This window comes from Eleutherodactylus coqui, chromosome 1 (genome assembly GCF_035609145.1).
Source record: "Eleutherodactylus coqui strain aEleCoq1 chromosome 1, aEleCoq1.hap1, whole genome shotgun sequence".
NCBI classification, from domain to species: domain Eukaryota; kingdom Metazoa; phylum Chordata; class Amphibia; order Anura; family Eleutherodactylidae; genus Eleutherodactylus; species Eleutherodactylus coqui.
In genome coordinates, this window is record NC_089837.1 from 340,171,512 (window position 1) to 340,192,979 (window position 21,468).

The following is a 21,468-nucleotide window of genomic DNA, read 5'->3' on the forward strand; positions in this document are numbered from 1 at the left end:
CACAGAGGGAGCGCACTGCCTCTGTGAAGTCACCGGGCTCTCGCGATATAATCGCAGAGAGCCCGGCTGGTTACCATGGCAACTCCTGAGTGTGGCAGGAACTGAAGCTTTTACCTTTCTTCCTACCACACCCACACAGGTGTTCTCTCATCAGTTAGCAAAATGACCGCTTTCGAGCCATCTGCTGGTCACTCTGCTAACTACACTATCACATATCCACCCTTTTGACAAAAACCATTGGTCTTTTCACTATTTCAACTCTTCCAGGGTCAAAGCACCATACTTGGAGATCTCTCTGTGCCTGGTTATCACTGCAACTTTCTTCATGTTTTATAAAACTGAGAACTGTTTCACTTTCTTACACATTCTCAACTACCTTCAAAACATTTTCTTCAGTCTTCGCTTCAGCTAACACACTTGACCTAACTTCAACTTGCACATCATGTGACACAGGAACACTTTCTCCAGCCTGCATCTCAGCTAGCAATGTGATACGTTGTTCAGCCTGTGCATTTTCTGATAGAGTGACGTTCAACTTTCACATTCTCTGACGCAGTTTCAGTAGATGCTGAAACACCACTTTTATCCTCAGAATTAGTGCTCACAGGGAAAACCTGTCTCCTCTGCTTTTGAAAGAGGAATTTCTTCATTCTTAACCTCATTTGACACAGAACCAACTTTAAACTGCAGTTCATTTGACGCACCTAAAACCCCTTCAGCCTGAAACTTATTTAAAAGGGAGACACAGTCTTCTGGTTTCACCTCATTTGATGCAATCTTTTCAGGCTGCGGGTCACTTGCTGCAGGTGCAATTTCCTTAAGATCCTACAAAAAGGTTTTCTTTTCTTCTACTTGCTGTGTGAACTGGGTCCTAGACCTTTCTAGCCTAAACTTTCCTTTCCGCAACACGACTAACTGACACCCAGTGTCTTACCTTCACGTTCAACTTCATGGCAAGTTTTTGAGACAGCCTTTTCCTCTGACACTACCTTCAGGGTGCGTGTCAAGGAGAGCGCTTCGGTCTCTTTCACGAGTCTTTTCCTCAGCATATTTCTCAATGGCATATCTTGCAGACCTGATTTTCTCTTCAGTAAGCCACTGTTCACGTCTTTTGTTTCTTCTCCAGTTTGTTATAAGCAGCCGTTTTTTCTTCATACCATTGACCTGTAGCCTCAAACTTTTCCAAGATTTCTCTCTTTTGCTCTTGAGAGACCAAGTATGCAGTATTTTCTTCTACTTTCTTTGTCATAACTGCAACCATATTCTGAAGTATTGAATTCTGCTTTGACAGGTTTTTCTTTGTTTCTGCATCATCCTCTAACTGCTTAAGGAACGCATTTCTCAAATTTTCCACTCTCTTCAGGTGGGCACTAAGGCTAAGCCTCTGGCATGTCTCTTCTTGTACCATTTTCTGACACTATTGGTTCTAAGATACCATTTCCACTTGCAGTTTATTTACCTTCTCAGACAGCTCTGTCTGTAACCTATCACCTTTAGCAATTTTTACTACAACTCTTGAAGCAGCATCTTTACCCAGTTTCCCCTGCATTCAGAGTCATGCTTGTCTTGTAATAGGACCTTCACCTCATGGCTCAGCCCAGTACACTCTCCTTCCAAAGCCTGTCTGGCCTTTTCCAAGGTTCCTTTCACCTTTTCTGTTTGCTCTAGCTCTTCAGTCAACTCCTGGATTTGGGTTTCATATACTTCAGCTTCCTCATCCAAGCTTTTCTGTAGCTGGGTCACCACTTGCTCATGGAGTGCTTCCTGGGCTTCTTTAAAGTCCAGTATATATTCCAAGACCCTTGTTTGTTTGTTTTTTCTTGCCTGGCTGCAAGCAGTTTTCTCCAATTTCAGAAGTTTTCCTGGAGTTCACTTATCTGAAACTCTAGTTCACCATTTTTTCTTAAGAGCTCAGTCAGACGAGCAAATTTTTCACATGTATAGACACATTTTCAAAACGGATGTATTAGAACCAATGCTTTCCAATGAAAGCGGTCACATGTCTGTTTTTTAGAAGTGGGAAAAATTTGCACCTGCAAAAAATAAGGACATGTGAATGCTAATGCACCCAGTCATGCGATTTTTTTTCTACACGTGATGTGCGATTTTTTTTTCCTGTGCCTATAACGCGTGAAAAATTTGCTCATCTGTCTGAGCCATAAGAGTGATAATCTGGTGTGCAGATGCTTCCTCTACTGTTGCCAGTGGAGTATGCAATTATCCTTCCTTCTTTGCTAACTGCATTTTCAATTGCGCCATTTGTACTTATAACTCTCCAATTTAATTACACAAATCTGTAGAATCCCCCTCGCAAAGTGTCATCTCTATCTCTTGGGCTCTCATTTGAATTTTGAGATCCTGCATTCTTTCATGAGCCTTTGAAAGATATTTCTCAAACTTATTTTTCTCATTTTCCTATTCCCACTGCACAACTTGCTCTTCCAGACATTATCTGCAATCAGCTTTATCTTTGGCTACATTTCTGAGGTTCTCTTTCCTGACAATCTTAATTTCTCTTACCTCTTCTACCAGTAATCCTTGCCTCACAAGAGCAGGCATCATGACAAGGTCCTCCTGAACTGTGCGATCAGCTTCATCTTTGCCTACATTTCTGAGGTTCTCATTCTCTTTCTTATCTTGGACTTCAGGGTCTGCACTGACTGCTTTTACTATCATCAGAAAAGCAGTCTTTTTCTTTTCATTTGCAGTTTTGCTATCTGTCGTGCCAGGAGACATTTGGCTGCTACTAGCAACTACCTGAGCTTCACTTGAAATGCCTTGACGATTTTTATGCTCTACCACCATGGGCACATTTGAGTTAATTGCTACAGGGGCTGTGGCAGGGCTTTCTATACCAGCCTGTTCACACTCTGCATTCACTTGTTCAGATTGTGCATATCAATGACATTTCATGCACAGAACAAGACATTTCATCACATAATGATATAATGTCAATTTCGGCCGAAAATATTTTGAATACATTTTCGTCAGTGCACTCTCCAGATATGTCTCTCCTAGACACCAGTGCACACTGTGCAGTTTTCACCGCACCAACCTGCAGCTGATCCTCTCCATCCCACAATTGCCAGAAATAGGGAAAGTCTCTGCCCAGAAATAGCTTCACTTTTAAAGACTCACATTTTTCAAGTTCAAACGCACAGTTCCACACATCATCCCAAAGTTTATTAGCACTGTCATATTTGTCTCCAGACCTGTCACAAGACATGACAGAATCTCAGGTATGATCCTAGAAACTTCCTGCTTTGATCAAGTTCCACTAGTAGTGAAGCTCCACCCACCAATTCCTCTGTCCTTATAGCCATCTTTGCCTCCTGGTCCCTTTTCAACATGAAAAGTCCACCGACTTATCTGCAGCTGTCCTCCGCTGCACGATACATCCATAGCCCACAGCAACCGGACTTTTCTGGCCTCCTGGCCCTTTAAATTTCCACAGACTTCTCACAGTAGGGCTCACCACTGTAGCTCTGGCTTTTCAAGGTTTCATCGTGTGCCATTTTCATTGCCCGCATCACTCTCCACCATATGTGACTATGTGGAGGATTGTCGCTTGCTCAGGATCGCCGTCTTCTATTTTGAGATCGTTGTCAGCACACAAAAAACCTACACAGGCCAGTTTGTGGCCAAAGTAAAGCTAGTACATTTATTTTCAACAACATAGGGAAAAAAATCAATAATATTCTATTCAGGTATTCTCCCAAGAACTATCTCAGGGCAGCAAACATAAAAGCTCCTCTCTAGGATCTCACAGGCCCTTATACCAGAGAGAGCAGTCTTATCCAGCAATGAGGAACTCCACACAACCCCTGAATGTAGCAGGAACCGAAGTTTTTACCTTCCTGTCTGCCACAACCCACACAGGTGTTCTCATCAGTTAGCAGAATGGCTGCTTTGGAGTCCTCTGCTGGTCACTCTGCTAACTACATTATCACAGTATGTATTATACGTAATGTACAGTATATACGCAAGCGTGAATAGATAAATGAAAATCAATGTATTGACTCCACTAACCCTGATTATTACACTCACCCTGCTTATTATGTGCACGTACGTTGCATGCATAATACACTATTAAATTACGCTTATGTGAGCCTGCTCTTACTTTTCTGATTCTCGTTAATGTAAGAGATCATAGTATGAGATAAGGACCTAACCCTGCAGAGAGACTATTTAGCCAGCCATAAAAGAAATTAGGCCGTGAACTGTCAGTCATGCAGGTACATAAACAGTAAAAGTGCAACCATGCTTAGACAAAGGATAGGCACAGGAAGCAACTGCCCAGGGCACGTAGGGGAGGTGGGGGTGGGGGTGGGGAAATTTGTGGAATAGAAAATAAGCATATCTGGGATTGAATAAGAATCAGCTGTGGGTGTGTTTTTTTGGCACTAATAAGGTATGACCCACCTATCTATCTAACTATTTATCTTTATATATATATATAGTAATTAGACCACATTAATAATCATATTAATGTTATTTTTACACCACTATTTGGAACACCTTCATCATTTTCTTTTTGATCCCAATTAAAAAAATACACAACAAAATCATTCTATGCACCAAAACTCTCTATAAACAAGGGCTTACTTACAGGTAGCTGTTTCTCTAGACAGATGCTAAAATTTTTGGTTTGGTTGGGCTTTAGTTTCTTCAGAGGAATTCTTGTTTCACCAATGAATTCATTGTGGCGGAACTTATCCTCATCACAAACTGAAATTCTGCACACAAACACAAAATACATAGATGTCATAAAAATATCTACCATTCGACTTGCACACAGCATCACAATATTATGTCTTCATAGTACAGATATCAAACGCATAATAGTTTAGGAGTATATTATGTAATAAAATACTTCCGTGACTATATAGAAATGTAAAAAAAGGATGAAGAACATCTCAAACTACAAAGCTGTGAGCAGACACCATCTTCAAAAGGAAGTACATTACAGAAAGAGGGACTCAAAAAGGCAACGTTCATGTAGCATAATAGCAATACATACAGGAGATACTACGTGTTATTATGCACGAGAAATAGATCGGATCATGCTCTACTTTTTTGCATACCCATGCAGCGTGAGCCCTATACATTTGTGAATACCACGTGCGGGAAAGATCAGACGGCACCTAATTTCTACGCTGGCGAAGGGGAGGAAATTCCCCTCGTTCAGGCACAAACTATTCTCTGGGCCGGCAAGCATAGTTGAGTCTATGCTCGGATGAATACGCCCTTAGGGTACGTTTACACATTGCAAATTTGGTACAGAATTTCGGTAGGAGAAAATTCACTTCCAAGGGCTGTCTCAGACGGACGTATTTGCGGGCATATTTGCGTGTGCAATACACAGGGAATTGAATCCATTGATTTTAATGGGTTCATTCTCATTTGCTTTTTTTGCACTAGCATTTTGAACTTGGAAAAAATTAGCATGCTTTATTTTTGTGTACATTTGCATATCAAGGGTCCCCATAGAAATCTACGGGAGGTGTGCAAATGCGCAATACGCAGCACAATTCTATGAAAAAAAGGAAGACATCTGGATCTCATTAGGCTGAATAGCTTTTTAAATTACGACAGGAGTCTGTCCCGTGCTCATGTCAACATACCCTGTGTTCAAAAGAAAAGAACAGTAAAATGTGCCAATACAGCGTAACAGTGCATTGTACATGGCGTAAATGCTTAGAGCTGAAGCATGCGCAATTGCGCATACATCCTTCTGAAGGAGCCATAATTCTGTGTCAAAATCTGCACCCTTATTGTATGTTCATACGGGGGAATTTACTGTGGAATTTTCTGCGTGAATCTGCCTCTAAAATCCATGTAAAAATTTGTGTCTTTCTAGCATGGTTTTTGGCGTGAACCCGCGTCAGAATGGACAAAATCTGCGAGTGAAATTTCAATGCGTAAAACACGTTTCTGCACGTTTTTCGCCTCAAGAAGTAAGGTGTCACTTCTTCATATGGAAGTACGATTTTCTGCATCAGAATTCTGCTTGTGGATTTTGCCTATTGACAGGGCTAAATCTGCATATGGATTTGCACCAAGAACCACATCAGAAAGGCGTAGATTTTGACATGCATTTTATAGGTGGAATGACCTGAAAATTCCGCTATTCATTCCTCCATGAGAACATAGCTTAAGGCTCAGTCACATCGGCGCCCGTGTTACTGCAGGTAGCAGACGGCCGTACCTGAAGATGGACGTCTCTCTACAGCGCCGGAGGAAAGAACATGTGACAGGCTTCATTGCCAGTCATGTGTTCTTTCATCAGCGCTGCAGAGAGACGTCCGTCTTCAGGTACGGCCGTCTTCTTTCTGCAGTAATGACTCAGTGACATGAGTGCATCGGCACCGGTGTACGGGTGCTGATGCGACCGTGTGACTGAGCCCTAAGTCCACTGTAAGTGAATGCACCCTTACATTTCAAAGTACTGAATTATCATGATCACTCAACAAGCCTCTATAAACTACCAACTAAACAACACGGATATTGTATCGGCCACACAGATGGCATGTAGTACAAAACATAGAGCCTCTGTGTAGTTCCAGTAATAATTTGCAGTGCCAAGCCACAGAGCTCCAGTGCCACTTTCCTCCCCCTCTCAGCCCTCTTACATATAACTTTCCATTCCATATTGAGTAGCCCTGCAGAGAACAACTGCCCTGGTTTTGAAGGAAAATAAGCCTTATTTGCCATAATAGCGGGGCAGTTTTAAATTGAGTACTACCTAGATGAATCTAGGGCTTTTGTGATAATTGAAGTGGGGTTAACCCAGCCCCTCTTGTACACCCCTCTACCAGGACCTGCTGATTGTTTGCCACTTACATAATACAGATTGTTCTATATTGTCGAAACTGAAAATATTCAAATCACCTTAGCTCTTAAATGTTAGGAGGCCATAATTGTTTGACAGTGGGGTCTGACCTCCAACACCCTTGCCAATCATCATGTCAGTACTAGTGGCTGTGCAACGCACTGGTGCTGGTTCTATTCACCCGAATGGGATTGAATTTGATGGACTGGAGTACCAGGCACATCAGTGTCAAGAGAAGACCTTTAGGGCTCATTCACACGACTGCATTCTGCATGCATTAGTCACACGTGAAAAGCTTGCGTCTAAATAGAACCAATCGTTTCCTATAGAAGCATTCCTATCTTGTCCTATCATGTCCTATCTTTGCTGCATGTTTTCCATAGGCTCCTTGAAAGTATGCAGCCTGCACCTTGGATCGTGTGAACGGGCTACTTCAAGTAGCTTAAAGTAGCCCATTCACATAATCTTTTACAGCACTATAGCCGCAATCTTTACACGCATCGCCAATGTGCACGAAATGCGCTCGTGTGAATGAGCCCTTAAGGGAATGATCCAACAGTCCAAAAAATACAACATGATGTTGAATTGTCCAGGCTATGATATATTTAAAACAGAAGAGAAATCTCTTATCCATAAGGTCGGGGAGCAGGTCGGTATGGTGTCTTTTCAACTTTGACCTTTCATACTGGCATAGATTTTGACACTGGCAGGAAGAAAACCAGGTAGATGCTTGAACAATTAAACCCTGATCGTCTACTTGAAGATTATGTGACCAGTGTGAAGCTACAGTATGTGGTGTTGGATCTAACTGTCCATAAATGGAATATATGTAACCCCAGCTATCTGTGATCCATAGGTGTTCTAGGCAAGAAGCTTATGGAAGTTATTATGATTATACTGTACGTTTTGATTGCCTCATGTTGATGCATTATGGTTACAAATGTGCACATCCAATGGTTTTAGTTCGCTTCTTGTCACTATGTCATTGTTTTTTTGTTTTTTTTACAAACAAGGAATATTGGTTGAAGCACTGCTGGGATCAGCTGTGGAATTAACTTTATATTAGTAATTTTAAAATATTGTTTTCTCATGCATGGAATATTTTTATTTTTTGCCACTGGGATGTGAAATAATTAACAATACACTAAAATACACCCTGTTCCCCTGTGTGACTGCAGCTTCCCTTTATACTAAAAGGAGCATTTTAAGGCAGTAATTAAAGTCATTCCAGGCAATTTGCATTTGTGTTTATGACATCTCCGTGGTATAATTTTGCTTATGTGAATGATTTTGTATAGCTCATTTATACTTATTACATCATGTGGATGTCAAGGGTGAACTCTTGATCTTGTACAAGCCTTTTCAATAGTTTTTTTAATGGGCCCAGAAATCTGCTGCCTGTAATCACTCAGAAAAATCATATTTAGCATGTTAGCTGGCATCCATCATGTTGGTTATTTCATCACTGTCTCCAAGTGTCAAACTTCTTCATAGACAGGGGATTAGTTTAAAATTTTGAACATCCAATTTGGTTCAAGTGACTGCGATTAGGTTCACACTACAGTCATCTTAGAGACATTCCACGAAAAAAAGACAGTCACATTGTGCATGATTGTCCACGTGTGTGTGATACGTGGGCATTCACAGAACACTCGCAGCCATACAAGGTCTCTGCCGGCAGTCCCGGCATGGCAAACTGTATCTCTGTTTCACAGTGTTAGTAACTATAGTGTCCCTTACAATTACTGGCATCAGCAGGCAGTTATGTTTTACTTTTATTTATTTAATCTTTTTACATTGAAGTTAAAGGGCTCCAGCATGGTGGAAACCATATCTATAGATTTCTCATAATCAGCCAAAGTAAAGCTTTGGTATTATCAGGATGGGAGGGTCTATTGATATTGGACCCTTACCACCCTAAAAATATCAGCCCCCACTCACCCTAGAATAAAACCGTCACATTAGATGATCCAAAGCCAAGGTAATACCATCAGCTTTGGGGTGACAAAAAACACTGTTGACTAATGCCAAGCTCCAGTGATAGTAATATAGAGGTGTCTAAGATTCTTCCATTGTTAATACTGTGATACAGTGGTAAAAATATAAGTCTTCATTAACTTATTAAGGACCGAGCGCAATAAATTTACGTCGCTTGGTCCTGGGTTTTAATCCCAACCGATAGTAAAAATATGGCACGGGATTAAAGCCTCTGCTTCTGCAATCAATCAGAAGCAGGATGGGTTGTCAGCTGTTAGATGCTGGTGCTAATCCGGAGGAGGAGGGAGAAGTGGTTTTTAACCCCTTCTGTCTTCTCCTTTCCCTAGTACATAGTGCTCAAAGAGTACTATGTACTTAAGAATGAAGGTGGAAGTGTTTCTTCCACTACGTGAGTTACAGGGTCCTAGCAGACCCTGATCAGCTCTGCCAGTGACTATTGTCACTACAGCGGGATGTTTTCTCCTGTAACTAGGGCTCCTATGGATGCTCCAGCTACATTGGAAAAGTGTGTAATAAAAGAAAATCAGACATGTGAATGCCCCCCAGAGGTCTTACATGATGCCATGGGGGACATAGATAGTGAAAAATAATTACATAAATAAGTAAAACAAAATTACAGAATAAAATAAAAATATATACTTAAAAAAAAACAAAGCCAACGCCAACCAAAACATTCGCCGCGGCATCAGCCAATCACAGCCATTCAATGACATCATTGAATGGCTGTGATTGGCTGATGCCACGTGAGTTAGCCAATCACAGCATTAGCTTTCAGGAGGCGGGGATTTCAAGTCCCACATCCATAAAGCATTGCTCTGTCTGGGACAAGGAGGGAGTGACAGCCTGCAGCAGCGCTGCAGAACACCGGGGGAGGTGAGTACTGCTTTTTTGTTTTTAACACCGTATTCTCGGCGTATAAGGCGACAGTTGGGGGGTCGCCTTATACGCCCAGTCGCCTTATATGCCGGAATATACGGTAACTGAATGTGACTGCATTCATACAATATTTCAGAACTTGGGGCCCCATTTTTAATTTTGCCCATGACCACGATTTGTCTAAAATGAGCCCTGACTGGAAGTAAGAGGCCTAGCCCAATCCCTGAAAGACAACCCCATATTATTTATCCATCCTTCACCAAATTTTATAGTAGGAACTATGCATTACTGTACTGTATGTACAAAGGACTTATGGTTGACTAGTAGATCAGAATTTTCATGAACTGACTTGTGGCTAGGGTGGCATTCTACATTTAATAGCTATGTATTACCTTTTGGGGGGCAATTTTTTCACTGACATGGATGAATTTTGGGCAGACAATCACTTCCATAGGGTTTCAATAATCAATAGAGTTTGAATAAAAATGTTGCAGCTTTTCTTCTCAGCTTCTACATACCACTGTATATAGACACTGCAGTCTAAGGCTACTTGTACAGAGACGTTTTTTCCATCCAATTTTCAGACGGAAATAGGACCCATTCATTTGTTTTACTTGGACTGATAGTCCTAGTAAAGACGATTGGACAATTTTCAGCCGTGAATAGCACATGTTAATATGGGGTGTTCAGCAGATTTGACAGCACACAGTCTGAGTACTGTCCAATGCGAGTTGCACCCAAGTATCTCAGGCATAACTTTTAGGCCTCATGTCCACAGGGAAAATCAGGCCCGCCGCGGATTCTCCATGCAGAATCCCGCAGCGGGTCCCTCCTTTCCCGGGGACATGAGGTTAAAAATAAGAATAAATTCACTAGTCCGGATACTGCGGATCTTCCCTCCGTCGCGGCCGGATCTTCTTTCTTCGGCCCGGCGGGTGTGCTCGGCACGCCGGCGGCGTGGCGCGCGCATGCGCCAGGCACATCCGCCGGGCCGAAGAAAGAACATCCAGCTGCGACGGAGGGAAGATCCACAGTGTCCAGACAGGTGAGTTTTAATTCTGGTACGGGTATTCTGCAGATCCGGACGGCTCCCATAGGCTTCAATAGAAGCCTGCGGGAGCTGCCCCCGCGGGAGACCCGCACTAAAATAGAGCATGTCGTGTTTTTTTTCTGCACACTCTATCCGCGCCTCAGGGGAAAATAACATCCGCAGGTATTTAGCTACCTACGGGTGTCTAATGCATCCCTATGGGGCGCGGATCCGCATGCGGGAAAAACGCCGCGGATTTTAAATCATCTTTTCCCCGTGGACATGGAGCGTTAAGCCACCCATGGGCAAATAGACAAAGTGTCAGTAGGAGATCTGTCAAATCGCCGAACTAACCAATTGAATGTCATCCCTTATTTCTTCTCTCCTGTACTTTTTATCAGCTAATTTATGTCCACACCTGTTGAGGTCATAAATTGAACGTGAAGGAGCAGAGAGAGCAGAGGGGAAAACTAAGTTGTCAGTCCAGCCTCACTGACAGATGATTACATTATTGAGACTTAGACTGCAGTGTTTATATACAGTGATATGTAGAACTGCAGAAAATAGACGGTGCAAAATTATTAAAGGGCCACTCCAGTGAAAAAACATTTTTCCATCCCTGCCTCTCCCTCACCTGATTGCCTGTCCCACTCTGGAGGTCTCCTCTGTGTATTGCAGCCACTTTGCTGCAGTGCAGCTCCCTGTCTGATCTTCAGGCTTAGATTTTTTACTTTCAGTTTCACATCAATTCCATGATGCATCAGCATTGCATTAGCTGAGTCTATACAATTTTTGCATGCTGATAGGACAGTTTAATTATCATTGTCTTTTTTATTCACCTAAATAAGCTACAGACCAGAAGTATACAGTCAGGAGGATGAGCTGTGATCTCCTCTATTATAACTGTTTAACAGTAGGTATGGCAGGTGTGCCTGTGTCCCCCTGCCGGCAGTTTCTGTGGTAGGTTCATATAAAAGCATCACACTGACTGAGAATTTAATTAGAAAATGAATACATAACACTAAGGAGATCTGAGCTGTTCAGAACTGAGATCACATGACAATATAAGCAAAAAAAGGCCAGGAGTTTCAGACAGAAAGAAATAACTAATAAAGTTAATACTCGCTCACTTTTATATACTGGGCAATAGCTGCATCATGAATGAGTAAAAAAGAATTCGCTGGAGTGACCCTTTAATGACACCTTATTGCAAAAATGACTGCCAGCCCAATATACAGTACATGCATTTAAATGAAAAAAACATTTCCGTCAAAGGTGTCCCGAGCCTTTTGAGCATTAAAGACGTTGAATATCCCATACTAAAAGCAGACAACACCATCAGAGAAATCGTACTTAATTATTGGATAGAACGCTACGTACTAGGCCCATTACTTGTAATGATAATTGAATCTCAATCATGCAATATTTTTATAGTATAGAACATTTCTTCATGACTTTGGATGTTTAATGGTTAGCAAGTCTCTTTGTAGCAGTTAGTTTGTATGTTCTCTGGAATGGCTATAAAGTGGGTACACTTAATGAAATGCATTTTTTATTATCTTGCGTCATTATAAAGTCCCTGCACCACATTATTGTTTGACTTTTTTCTCTCCAGTGGTTTCACATTAACCTTGTCTGTCTGTGAAACCTGAATTAGACATCATTAAATATGACGAATCCATTTATTGTTTAAAGTTATGGAAAGGGAATATTAAATTGCCTTTTTTGGTGAAAATAGAAAACATTCTAATTATGCAAGAGATCATGCAATAAATCCTTGGATATGATTTAGAGCTCATTGTCTAAACATTGACTATTTAAGCACTGGACTGAGTATGAATAATAATTCAAACAATTTTTTTTAAATGAGCATTTCAAAAGGTAACTTCAATCAAAAGTATGCTATGCGGTTATGTAACCAATAGCTTTGTAATAAGTTTTAGGTTTAATTCGGATAAATTCTTGAATCCACTTTAGGCCATGTTCATATGACTGTAATACAGTCTCAATTTGTTCATGTGTTAAGTCCCATTTACACGCAATAATTATCACTCAAAATTCACTCAAAAGCCATCGTTTGAGCGATAATCGTTGTGTGTAAATGCTCCCATCTTTCACTGTTTGGCTGAATGATGATTTTTAGGTGAGCATAAAATCCATCGTTCAGCTGGAGAGAAGAAAACACAGACCGCATGCTTTGTTTGCTATCCATGGTGCTGCATTCTGCATGGAAGCACTGATTATATTGTATTCAGCAGAAAGCCCGCGGAACAAAGGAGCTGAATACAGAGAACAGATCGCCTGCTGTTCTCTGCATACAGCTCCTGGAGGCTCATTTGCATGCAAATGAAGGTTAAAAGCTGCTAATGGACATTGGTGTCCATTAGCAGTTTATGCAAAACAATCGCTCAAAACCTTTTGAAGGATTATCTTTGTGTGTAAATGGGCCTTAAAGCATTTAGACCCCCTGAGGTTTTACTGAACCAAACATAGGTCCTTCTTAGAATCCTATTGTGATCTAAGTTCAGTTCTGGGGGAAAGAGTGTTGCAGCTGTGATAAGACCCTTAAATGTGATCATATTAGGGCCATGATGAAGACCCCTGAGTTGGCTGAAGCACACTGTATTGGAAGTTTTTTTAGGCATAATAAAATCATTCAGATGCAATACATGGTATCGTGATAATGCCATTTAGATTTTTTTTTATAGAAGGTTTCACGAGATGGGCCTCAAAGTTATGATTTTTCAGCCAGAGTCTACATACACCTGAACAGGGATGTTTTTGCAGCATGTTGTACAGAGGTCTGCCCAGTGTGAATATACCCTAGGGGTGCTGCATCAAATATTCATGTAAACACGGGCACTATATGCTGCAGTTTTACTGTGATTCTGAGGCCACTCTTATTGTAAAACCATGTAAAAAATTAATTGTAGTTAAATATAATTGTACCTATTTGCTAGGCTCACTATTCTATGTGACTGTGCCCTGAATCCAATTGGTTGCTGTGTTCTTTGAGATTTATATTCACTTCGCTGCACCCTGGTACCAGTTTCACAATTCAATTCTAAGTTCTAAAGTTGTCCCCCCCATCCAGAGGATAGCGAATAACCTTATATTTAGTGGGGGTTTGACTTCTATGGCCCTACAAATGTTGGGAACGGAGATCCTATAGGTCCCTGCATGAATGTAGAGGAGGTTGTGTATGTGCGCTGCCACTCCTATAATGTGCATAGAAGCCATAAAGATTCCCACGCACTTGTACTTTGCAATTTAGAAATGAATGAAGCATTGGCATGGATAGGGAACTTGGGATAACTTTATCACGTGGTACAATCCCTTTAATTACTTTAAGCTTAATACAGTTCGGTTAGTAGAGATTCATTTTACTCTGGCATAGTCACTGTTCTTTAGTCTTAAAAAGTTGACTGTACTTGAAGGTGGTGACACACAAAAAGAAGAAAAGGTCCAGAAGAAGATACTTTTGATAGGCACTTTATTCAAACCTGCCAGTGTATAATGAGGTATAGCCTCTCTCAATGACATTTGAGTTAATTTTCAGTGAATAGGCTTATATGCATTGACAGATGCTAGGTGTGATAAAAGGTCACATCTTCACCCTGATAAAAGATCTGATTCTTCCACTTTCACTGAGAAGTGAATGAAATTCCATGTAGGTGAAATATCAACTTGTCTGAGAAAGATTAAAATCAATACTGGGATCAAATAAACTGAATCTCCTTGAAGACTTTCTTCAGCCTAAGACTTATTCACAACACAAATAAAAGTCAAAGAGATATATATTAAAAGAACATTAAGCCACGCACAAAGAGCTGGATGAATTCCTACTGACATGAGAATACATGAAAGAGTCTATACAGAGAACTTCTGTTTGAGGAGCATGGATTAATCAAAAGTTATGAAAATATACCAAATATTTGATTCACAATTTGTAAAGTTATAAATATGAAATCTGTATGTGCTAAATATTTTAAGCCGTTGGAGCACATTTACAACCTATTTTACGCCAGGTATTTGCATAAAAATTTGTGACTTTTCCTCTTTCTGCATTAGCCCCGCCACTTTTTCAGAAGGGGGTGTGGCCCCCCCATTCCGACAGATTTATATATAATTTACGCCAGAAACTCACGTGAATTATACTACAAATATTGGGTACATTTCAATCTAGGCGCATGGAGCTGCCGGAGGTGCTCTGAATACATGGAGAGGTATTCATGTATTTACCACACTATGCGCTTGGGGAAACAGTACTAAGCCTGGTGCAGGAAATGCTGAGTTTACTAAATTTTCCACATTGCGCCCTTGTATTTTAAGAGCTTTTTATTAGCATAGAAAAGCACATTGTAACAGATGTTATTCATAAATGAAGAAGTATGACTTAGTAACATTACTTATTAGCATACACGGAAACAAGCACAAATCACCTCCCTTTGGCTTGTTGATTATAACAAAATTGGAGTTTACTGTGAGAACAAAATGTAATTAAGAAAGCTTATTTACATAGATATGTGGATAAGCTAGGAAAATATCACTGCAGAGAACATCAAATCATTTCAATTGTAACGATCACTATAACAACAGACAATCCTATTGCCAACATTTGAAAATAACTTTCAGGGACCATTTACTAGCAGACAGGAGCCTATGGGGATCACCGTTTAGCAATAGAGGCAGCTTTTTTTTCAGTCAATAAGACTTATGCACATGGCCATATTTCAGCTCCTTCAAACCTCCAATGGCCAGTAGCATAGTTATAGGGGTTGCAGTGCTCACAATTGCAACCGGACACCTAAGTTAGAGGGACCCAAAGGCCAACCTCGTGACTGAGGCAGCTAGAGTTGCAGTCCCCAGGCCTCCTACCCCTGCCATGCAACTGATGTCCATACGACTGTAATTCAATTCAGGATAGTAAGCAGAATGATCTTCAATCACTACTGCCTGAGCAGTGTGACTCCTCCCCTGGCTCATGCTGCAGTGAGAGCAGGAAGCTGGGGGAGGAGCCAGAATGCTCAGGCTGCAGTAAATGAAGGATATCATCCTGCTTGATTATCCTGAGTTGAATTATAGCTATCCAGAGTTGATTTGCTGTGCAGGGGGATTACTTGTGGGAGCTCAATAGACTTTTGGGGCCACAGAGGGAAACAATTGTAACCAAGTGGGCACAGAGTGGGTACAGTAGCATTATGGGGGCACAGAGGAGGTGCTATAGATTTGTAAGAGCACATGGGGACATTATAATTTTGCAGTGGGCACAGAGGGGTTAGTATAACTTTTTGGAGGCACAGAGGCAGCAGTATAACTTTGTGATGGCACAGATGGACACTACAATACTCTAAGTGGAGAAGTATAACTAAATAAGCTGCGATCCCTGTGATACGCAATATGTGAGAACAGAAGGCTACAGTGTATAGCTTGTATCTTTGTGAGCTGTCCCTGTTTGATGCAGTCTACTTCGATTCCCCAAAACCCATTGCTAGCTACATAAGGTCTTCAAAGAATTCATAGTGCCTGGACTGGTGACTTTGTGCAATATCTGAGGCCACAAACAGAGAACTGCAATATTCCCCAAGCTGCCGCGGTCATACGCAATACAGAGAAAATAAGGTACACAATGGGCCTCCCGCATGCGGAATCTGTTTCGTCCATGTGAGCTCGGCCTTAGCAATAACATAAGAACATGGCACTCCTGCTCATTTTAACAAGAAACATACAACCAATAAACAAGCAAAAAAGTAATCATGTGACTAAACAGAAAAAATGGAGAGAAAATGTTGACAGAACATCTGGCAATTAATGCTTAGTAGTGCGAAATCAGGTCAAATCTCTTGTTTCAACCACAGAAGGCACTGGATTTCAACCACAAAATCCAGTATGTTTCTCTATTAAGCAATTTTTGATGGTGTTAACTCCCCTAATGGAACGGCAAACTCATTCCATGCCTGCAGTACAAATAGATGAAAAAATGTGCAGAAACTGCAGAAACATTCCTGGATGCCCCATTTGGCATATCAGAGATATGACGTCTGATACATCAATGTTATACTTTTTGAACGAGTTTTGTAACAATGACTGGGAATTGTAAGCCAAAGCTGGAAACCACACACAGACAGCTGTTTCAGGGTGATTGCCCTTTATAAGTGTAAGTAGAATTCTGGCTTGGCTAATGAAAGGCTACTCTTCCTGACCCACATCCACAGGCCTCTCACTAGCCAAGCCAGAGGGGAAATCACACTAAAACAGCTGTCTTTGTATGGGTTCTGGCTTACAATTCCCAGTCATTGTTACAAGACTTATTTAAAAAGTCTAACACTGACTTGCAGGAATATTGCCTTTCAATAGGTGTCACTGTAGAGGCATTGTTCTATCTTTCCATTTGCATATTTCCCAGAGGAGCATGGATTGTCTTAAAAGTCTCCTCACACACCCTCTAGGTGCTCAATATCCTTCCAGACCCACATCTATAAGCCTCTCACTAGCCTAGCTAGAACCTACTGCACACGGATGAGGGGCAATAACCCCAAAATAGCTGACTGCGGATGTGCGATGCGGTTCACAGATCAGACCGCCCGTGTTATGTGATGCGTTGCATCGTGCTGATGCTACCTTCTATGTGTACGTAATGCAGGAATGGTATGATGTGCTTTACGCCTTGTTCACACGACCGTTATTTTACACACATCCGTGCTGCGCAAAAAAGCAGCGCTGCACGGATGTGCAAAACCAAACACGTGAATGAAGCTCCATGCCTATTGCTTTCAATGAATAGCCGAGCACTGCCTGTGATTGGCTGAGCGCTCAGCCAATCAGACGCAGCCCTCTCAGGGGGTGGGGATTTTAAATCCCCACCTGCTGGAAGACCTTCAGTACAGTACAGGGAAGCCAAGTGGCTAGATGTGCTGTGTCCCGACAGTGCAGGAGAGGTGAGTATATATATATTTTTACACAAGCTAGTTATAGTTAAAGCCCTTCCCCAAAAATCACTGCAGGGGTTCCCAGTATTCCATTGCTTTCAATGGGGCCGGAGGCAGCAGTGGCGGTCCCATTGAAAGCAATGGGCATGCAGCTTAGCTCACACGCTTTTTTTGCACATCCATGCAGCGCTGTTTTGCATGCACATACTCACGTGCAAAACAACGCTCATGTGAACGAGGCCTGAGAGTGCTCCTGGATGACGTCACCTGGCATGCTGGGACAACGATGTGTATGATATTCCCAAGAAGCCTACCATCATATTCCGAAGAAATAAAACCTTAAAAAATGTTTTGGTCCCCTCTTGCCCACGTTAATTCTTTTGTGTCTGTTAATTCTTCCAATGGTCAAGTTGGATGTTACCGCTGCATGTCAAAAAGATTTTACTGGTATGCTTGACAAAGGGATATTTTTGTAACCTCGAAACGTGTTGCACCTGCCGGCATCTCTCATTTTGTGCTTGATTTTATGTATTTGTTACTATTTTTAGTTTTATATGTTTATTAAATAAGCTTTATAAGCTAAGGTTGGACATTCTTTGGGGTGAACACCTGGCTGAGGGATTTCATAACTTTGGCTATCACTGCATCTGGTGGATCTCTTGGACAAGAGACCTCCCACTGAAGTAAGTTCTACTTACAGAATATTCATATTTCTACACCTCACTCCTGAAAGACTGCAGGATCTATTTTTAGTAAAAATAGATCCTGCAGTCTTTCAGGAGTGAGGTGTAGAAATATGAATATTCTGTAAGTAGAACTTACTTCAGTGGGAGGTCTCTTGTCCAAGAGATCCACCAGATGCAGTGATAGCCTTGTGTCTACCATTATTATTCTTGGGCCACTACATGTGGTGACTGGTGAATGGCCCAACTGCTCTACATTTTCTGGTGGACGCATGACATACATAAGGATGAGGTATCATCGACTGGTCTTTGGGACATTGTCTAGGTTAGCCAACCTACACCAGGTAAGTCCCTTTCCTTTTTACTAAATATTTGTAATCATATTTTAAGATCTACCTAAAGCGCTGTACATCTATTATAATTTAATTGGTTAGTAATAGAATAATTGCGTTTTACACAAAGCAACTGCCCCACTGGAACACTGTTGATAGTGTGAGTGGGAAGACATGATGAAGTCTATGTAAGTGTATTTACTTGTTGATGATCAAGATCAATGCTCAACTGTAAATCTAGATAAGAGATAGCGAATGCATGGAAAGAAAAAGATAATTTTAACTCAAAGGAGTTATTATTAAGATACAGTTCTAGCTGTGGTATGGCCGCCACATCCCCAGACCAAATGAATAACAGATCATCTATGCAGTCACTATACCAGGCAAGGACTGCATTAAAGGGGTTGCCATTGCAAAAATGATAGTTTTCACCATTATGGCGATGCATGAGGAGAATTTTGCCTTCATACTAGCCACAGTACATTGAAGAAAAAACCTGCTTCTAAAGCTAAAAAAATTGTGGGAGAGTAGATGGCAAACTGATCTTATAGGAAAAAAATTCAAGTCACAGATATAGTTGCTATAGCCTCATGTATCACAATAGCAAGGAGAGATTTCAACATTTTGATAACCATCAATTCCTTTTGGGTCACATTGTTTTAGAATGGATATCATTCAAATGATACCACCTCCAAAACTCTACTGCTATCCGAAGGAGCCTCCTGTGCATTGATATTAAAGAAATGCTTTTGGATTGTAAAATTAAGTAACATTTCATACAGATCAAGATGAGAAGTTGGAGTAAATGACAACATATAGGACAATAACGAAATTTGTTCAGAAGTCAAAATTTTGGCTAACAAATTGGCAACCTGATTTATCTCTTGATTTGTCTGAAATATCGCTGATCTGCATCTGTGCTCCCTCACTGGCCTGTGTTTTTTGGAAACTAATGGGCCATTTTCACGGAACGATTAATTAACACTCAAAATAAACTAAATTGAGCAATAATCATTCAGTGTTTAATGCAAAAAAGTTGTTTACTATTTGCTATTGCTGACTTAGAGTCAGCATAAAAACCATCGCTGGATCGCGGGCTTGTCATTCAGTGTAAACGCTCTCTGCTTCACTCAGAGCGTGAAGCGCTGACCGAGAAGCCAGTGATCCAGCAATGAATTCTGTCAGTCTGAACGCTCTGCACGAGTGCTGATGACCTTAGCGGTGACGTCAAGCTCATGCAGTCATTTTGACGACTGTCGTCCCATGTAAAAGGGACATTAGATCTAACAATCACAGCGTTATCAGCATTGTGGGAACTTAAGGTACCAGACACACCCAAAGGAGATATCTTAGATGTAGTGTCAGAAGAATCAATGTCAGTAGAGCTGAAGGTAACCTTGGATTTACTATTTTTATATTTTACTCTTCTGCTTTTTTTAAGGACAGAAGAGGGAGCGAAAACACATTTTGCATATTGAACCAGGTATACACAGTATCTGTACGAGAATATTGCAAATCCCTATTATATTTTACCTGCTTAGTTTTACAAATCTGAGTCTCCAGGTTAGAGATATTTTTCTTCAATTTAAAGTCCAAATCCTTGAACTGTTGTAATCCGAAGAACTTCAAAACAGACTCTTGTGTGTGCTTGACATTCAACCGGATCTGTTCTAAAGCGTCTTGTTTAAACTTGACTATTAAATGCATTAAGGCAAGAGAACAGTCTGTGAGAATATTGGTCGACTGTCCAACAAATTTATCAGAATGGGCCACTGTGGGGAATATGCGAGGAACCATATTTTTAGTGATAGTGAGTTTCCCTGGAAATAAAATTATTTAACCGTGTAATAAGGATGTTTAACTCCATAATGTCCTGAGCGTCAGCTGCAGGTTCAGCAAATATGCTGGCCATGCGTTCCAGAGGCTGACCGCTTCAGCAGCTGAATCTTGAATAAGGGATTGAGAGTCCATTTAACAAGCCAACTATGTAGGGAGCATGGTGCCCACCACAAGCCATACAGAGAAAATGACCCAGCTCACGAGCACGACGCACAGACCTGACCGGAATTAATTGCAGAGGACGGCAAGAAAAGGATCCAGTATCCATAAAAATCTCAACAGGAAGGACCTACAATGGCGCAACAATCTGACGTGTCTCAAGCTGTCACAGCAGCTCTTAGTCATAGCAATTCTTTCATCTTCAATGGCAAGTTTTTTTCAGTGTACTGGGGCCAGTATTGGAACAAAACTTTCCCCATCCATCACCATAATTTTTATGACTTAGTGGGAGCATTTTCTCTACATAGGATTTTAAGGGTACCATAGTATCTATCCATACCACATAGATATATAGGCCTGCAATGTGTCTGATCCCTTAGGAGAGCAAGAACAACTTGATAAAACAACACTGCACAAATGTTTTCCATATTAGTTACTACTTACAATGTAATTGCGTGAATCTCCGAAATAGTGCTGGGTCTCTTTAAAAGTGTATTACAGAATAATAATCATTGTTATGCTAATAGATCTGAAACAGCATACATCATCTCCTCAGGTGCAGCGCTTTACATAAATGCAGAGTACTTGATACATAAGAACCAAACAAGCAATACATTGCCAATAGAGAGACACAGCTGGCAATGAATCAGTCACTAGACTCCTTTAGTGGAGAATTAATTGGAGTCTATGCTGCAGAGAACAAACAAGAAGAGTCCCCCATGTCTAGTTAAGAAAATCCCTTTATACATACTAAAATCTTAAAGGAAATCCCTAGTTTCCCCTCCTAGTT

The 21,468-nt window shown here is 41.1% G+C and overlaps 1 protein-coding gene across 1 annotated transcript in view; it reads right to left on the bottom strand.

Moving 5' to 3' along the window:
• Nucleotides 1-21,468, bottom strand: part of DOC2B (double C2 domain beta) — a 613,986-nt gene that overhangs the window by 95,286 nt on the left and 497,232 nt on the right. The window contains exon 5 of the mRNA XM_066575887.1: nucleotides 4,610-4,736. Coding sequence (XP_066431984.1) covers nucleotides 4,610-4,736 — 127 coding nt within the window. The remainder of the gene's footprint in view (nucleotides 1-4,609; nucleotides 4,737-21,468) is intronic.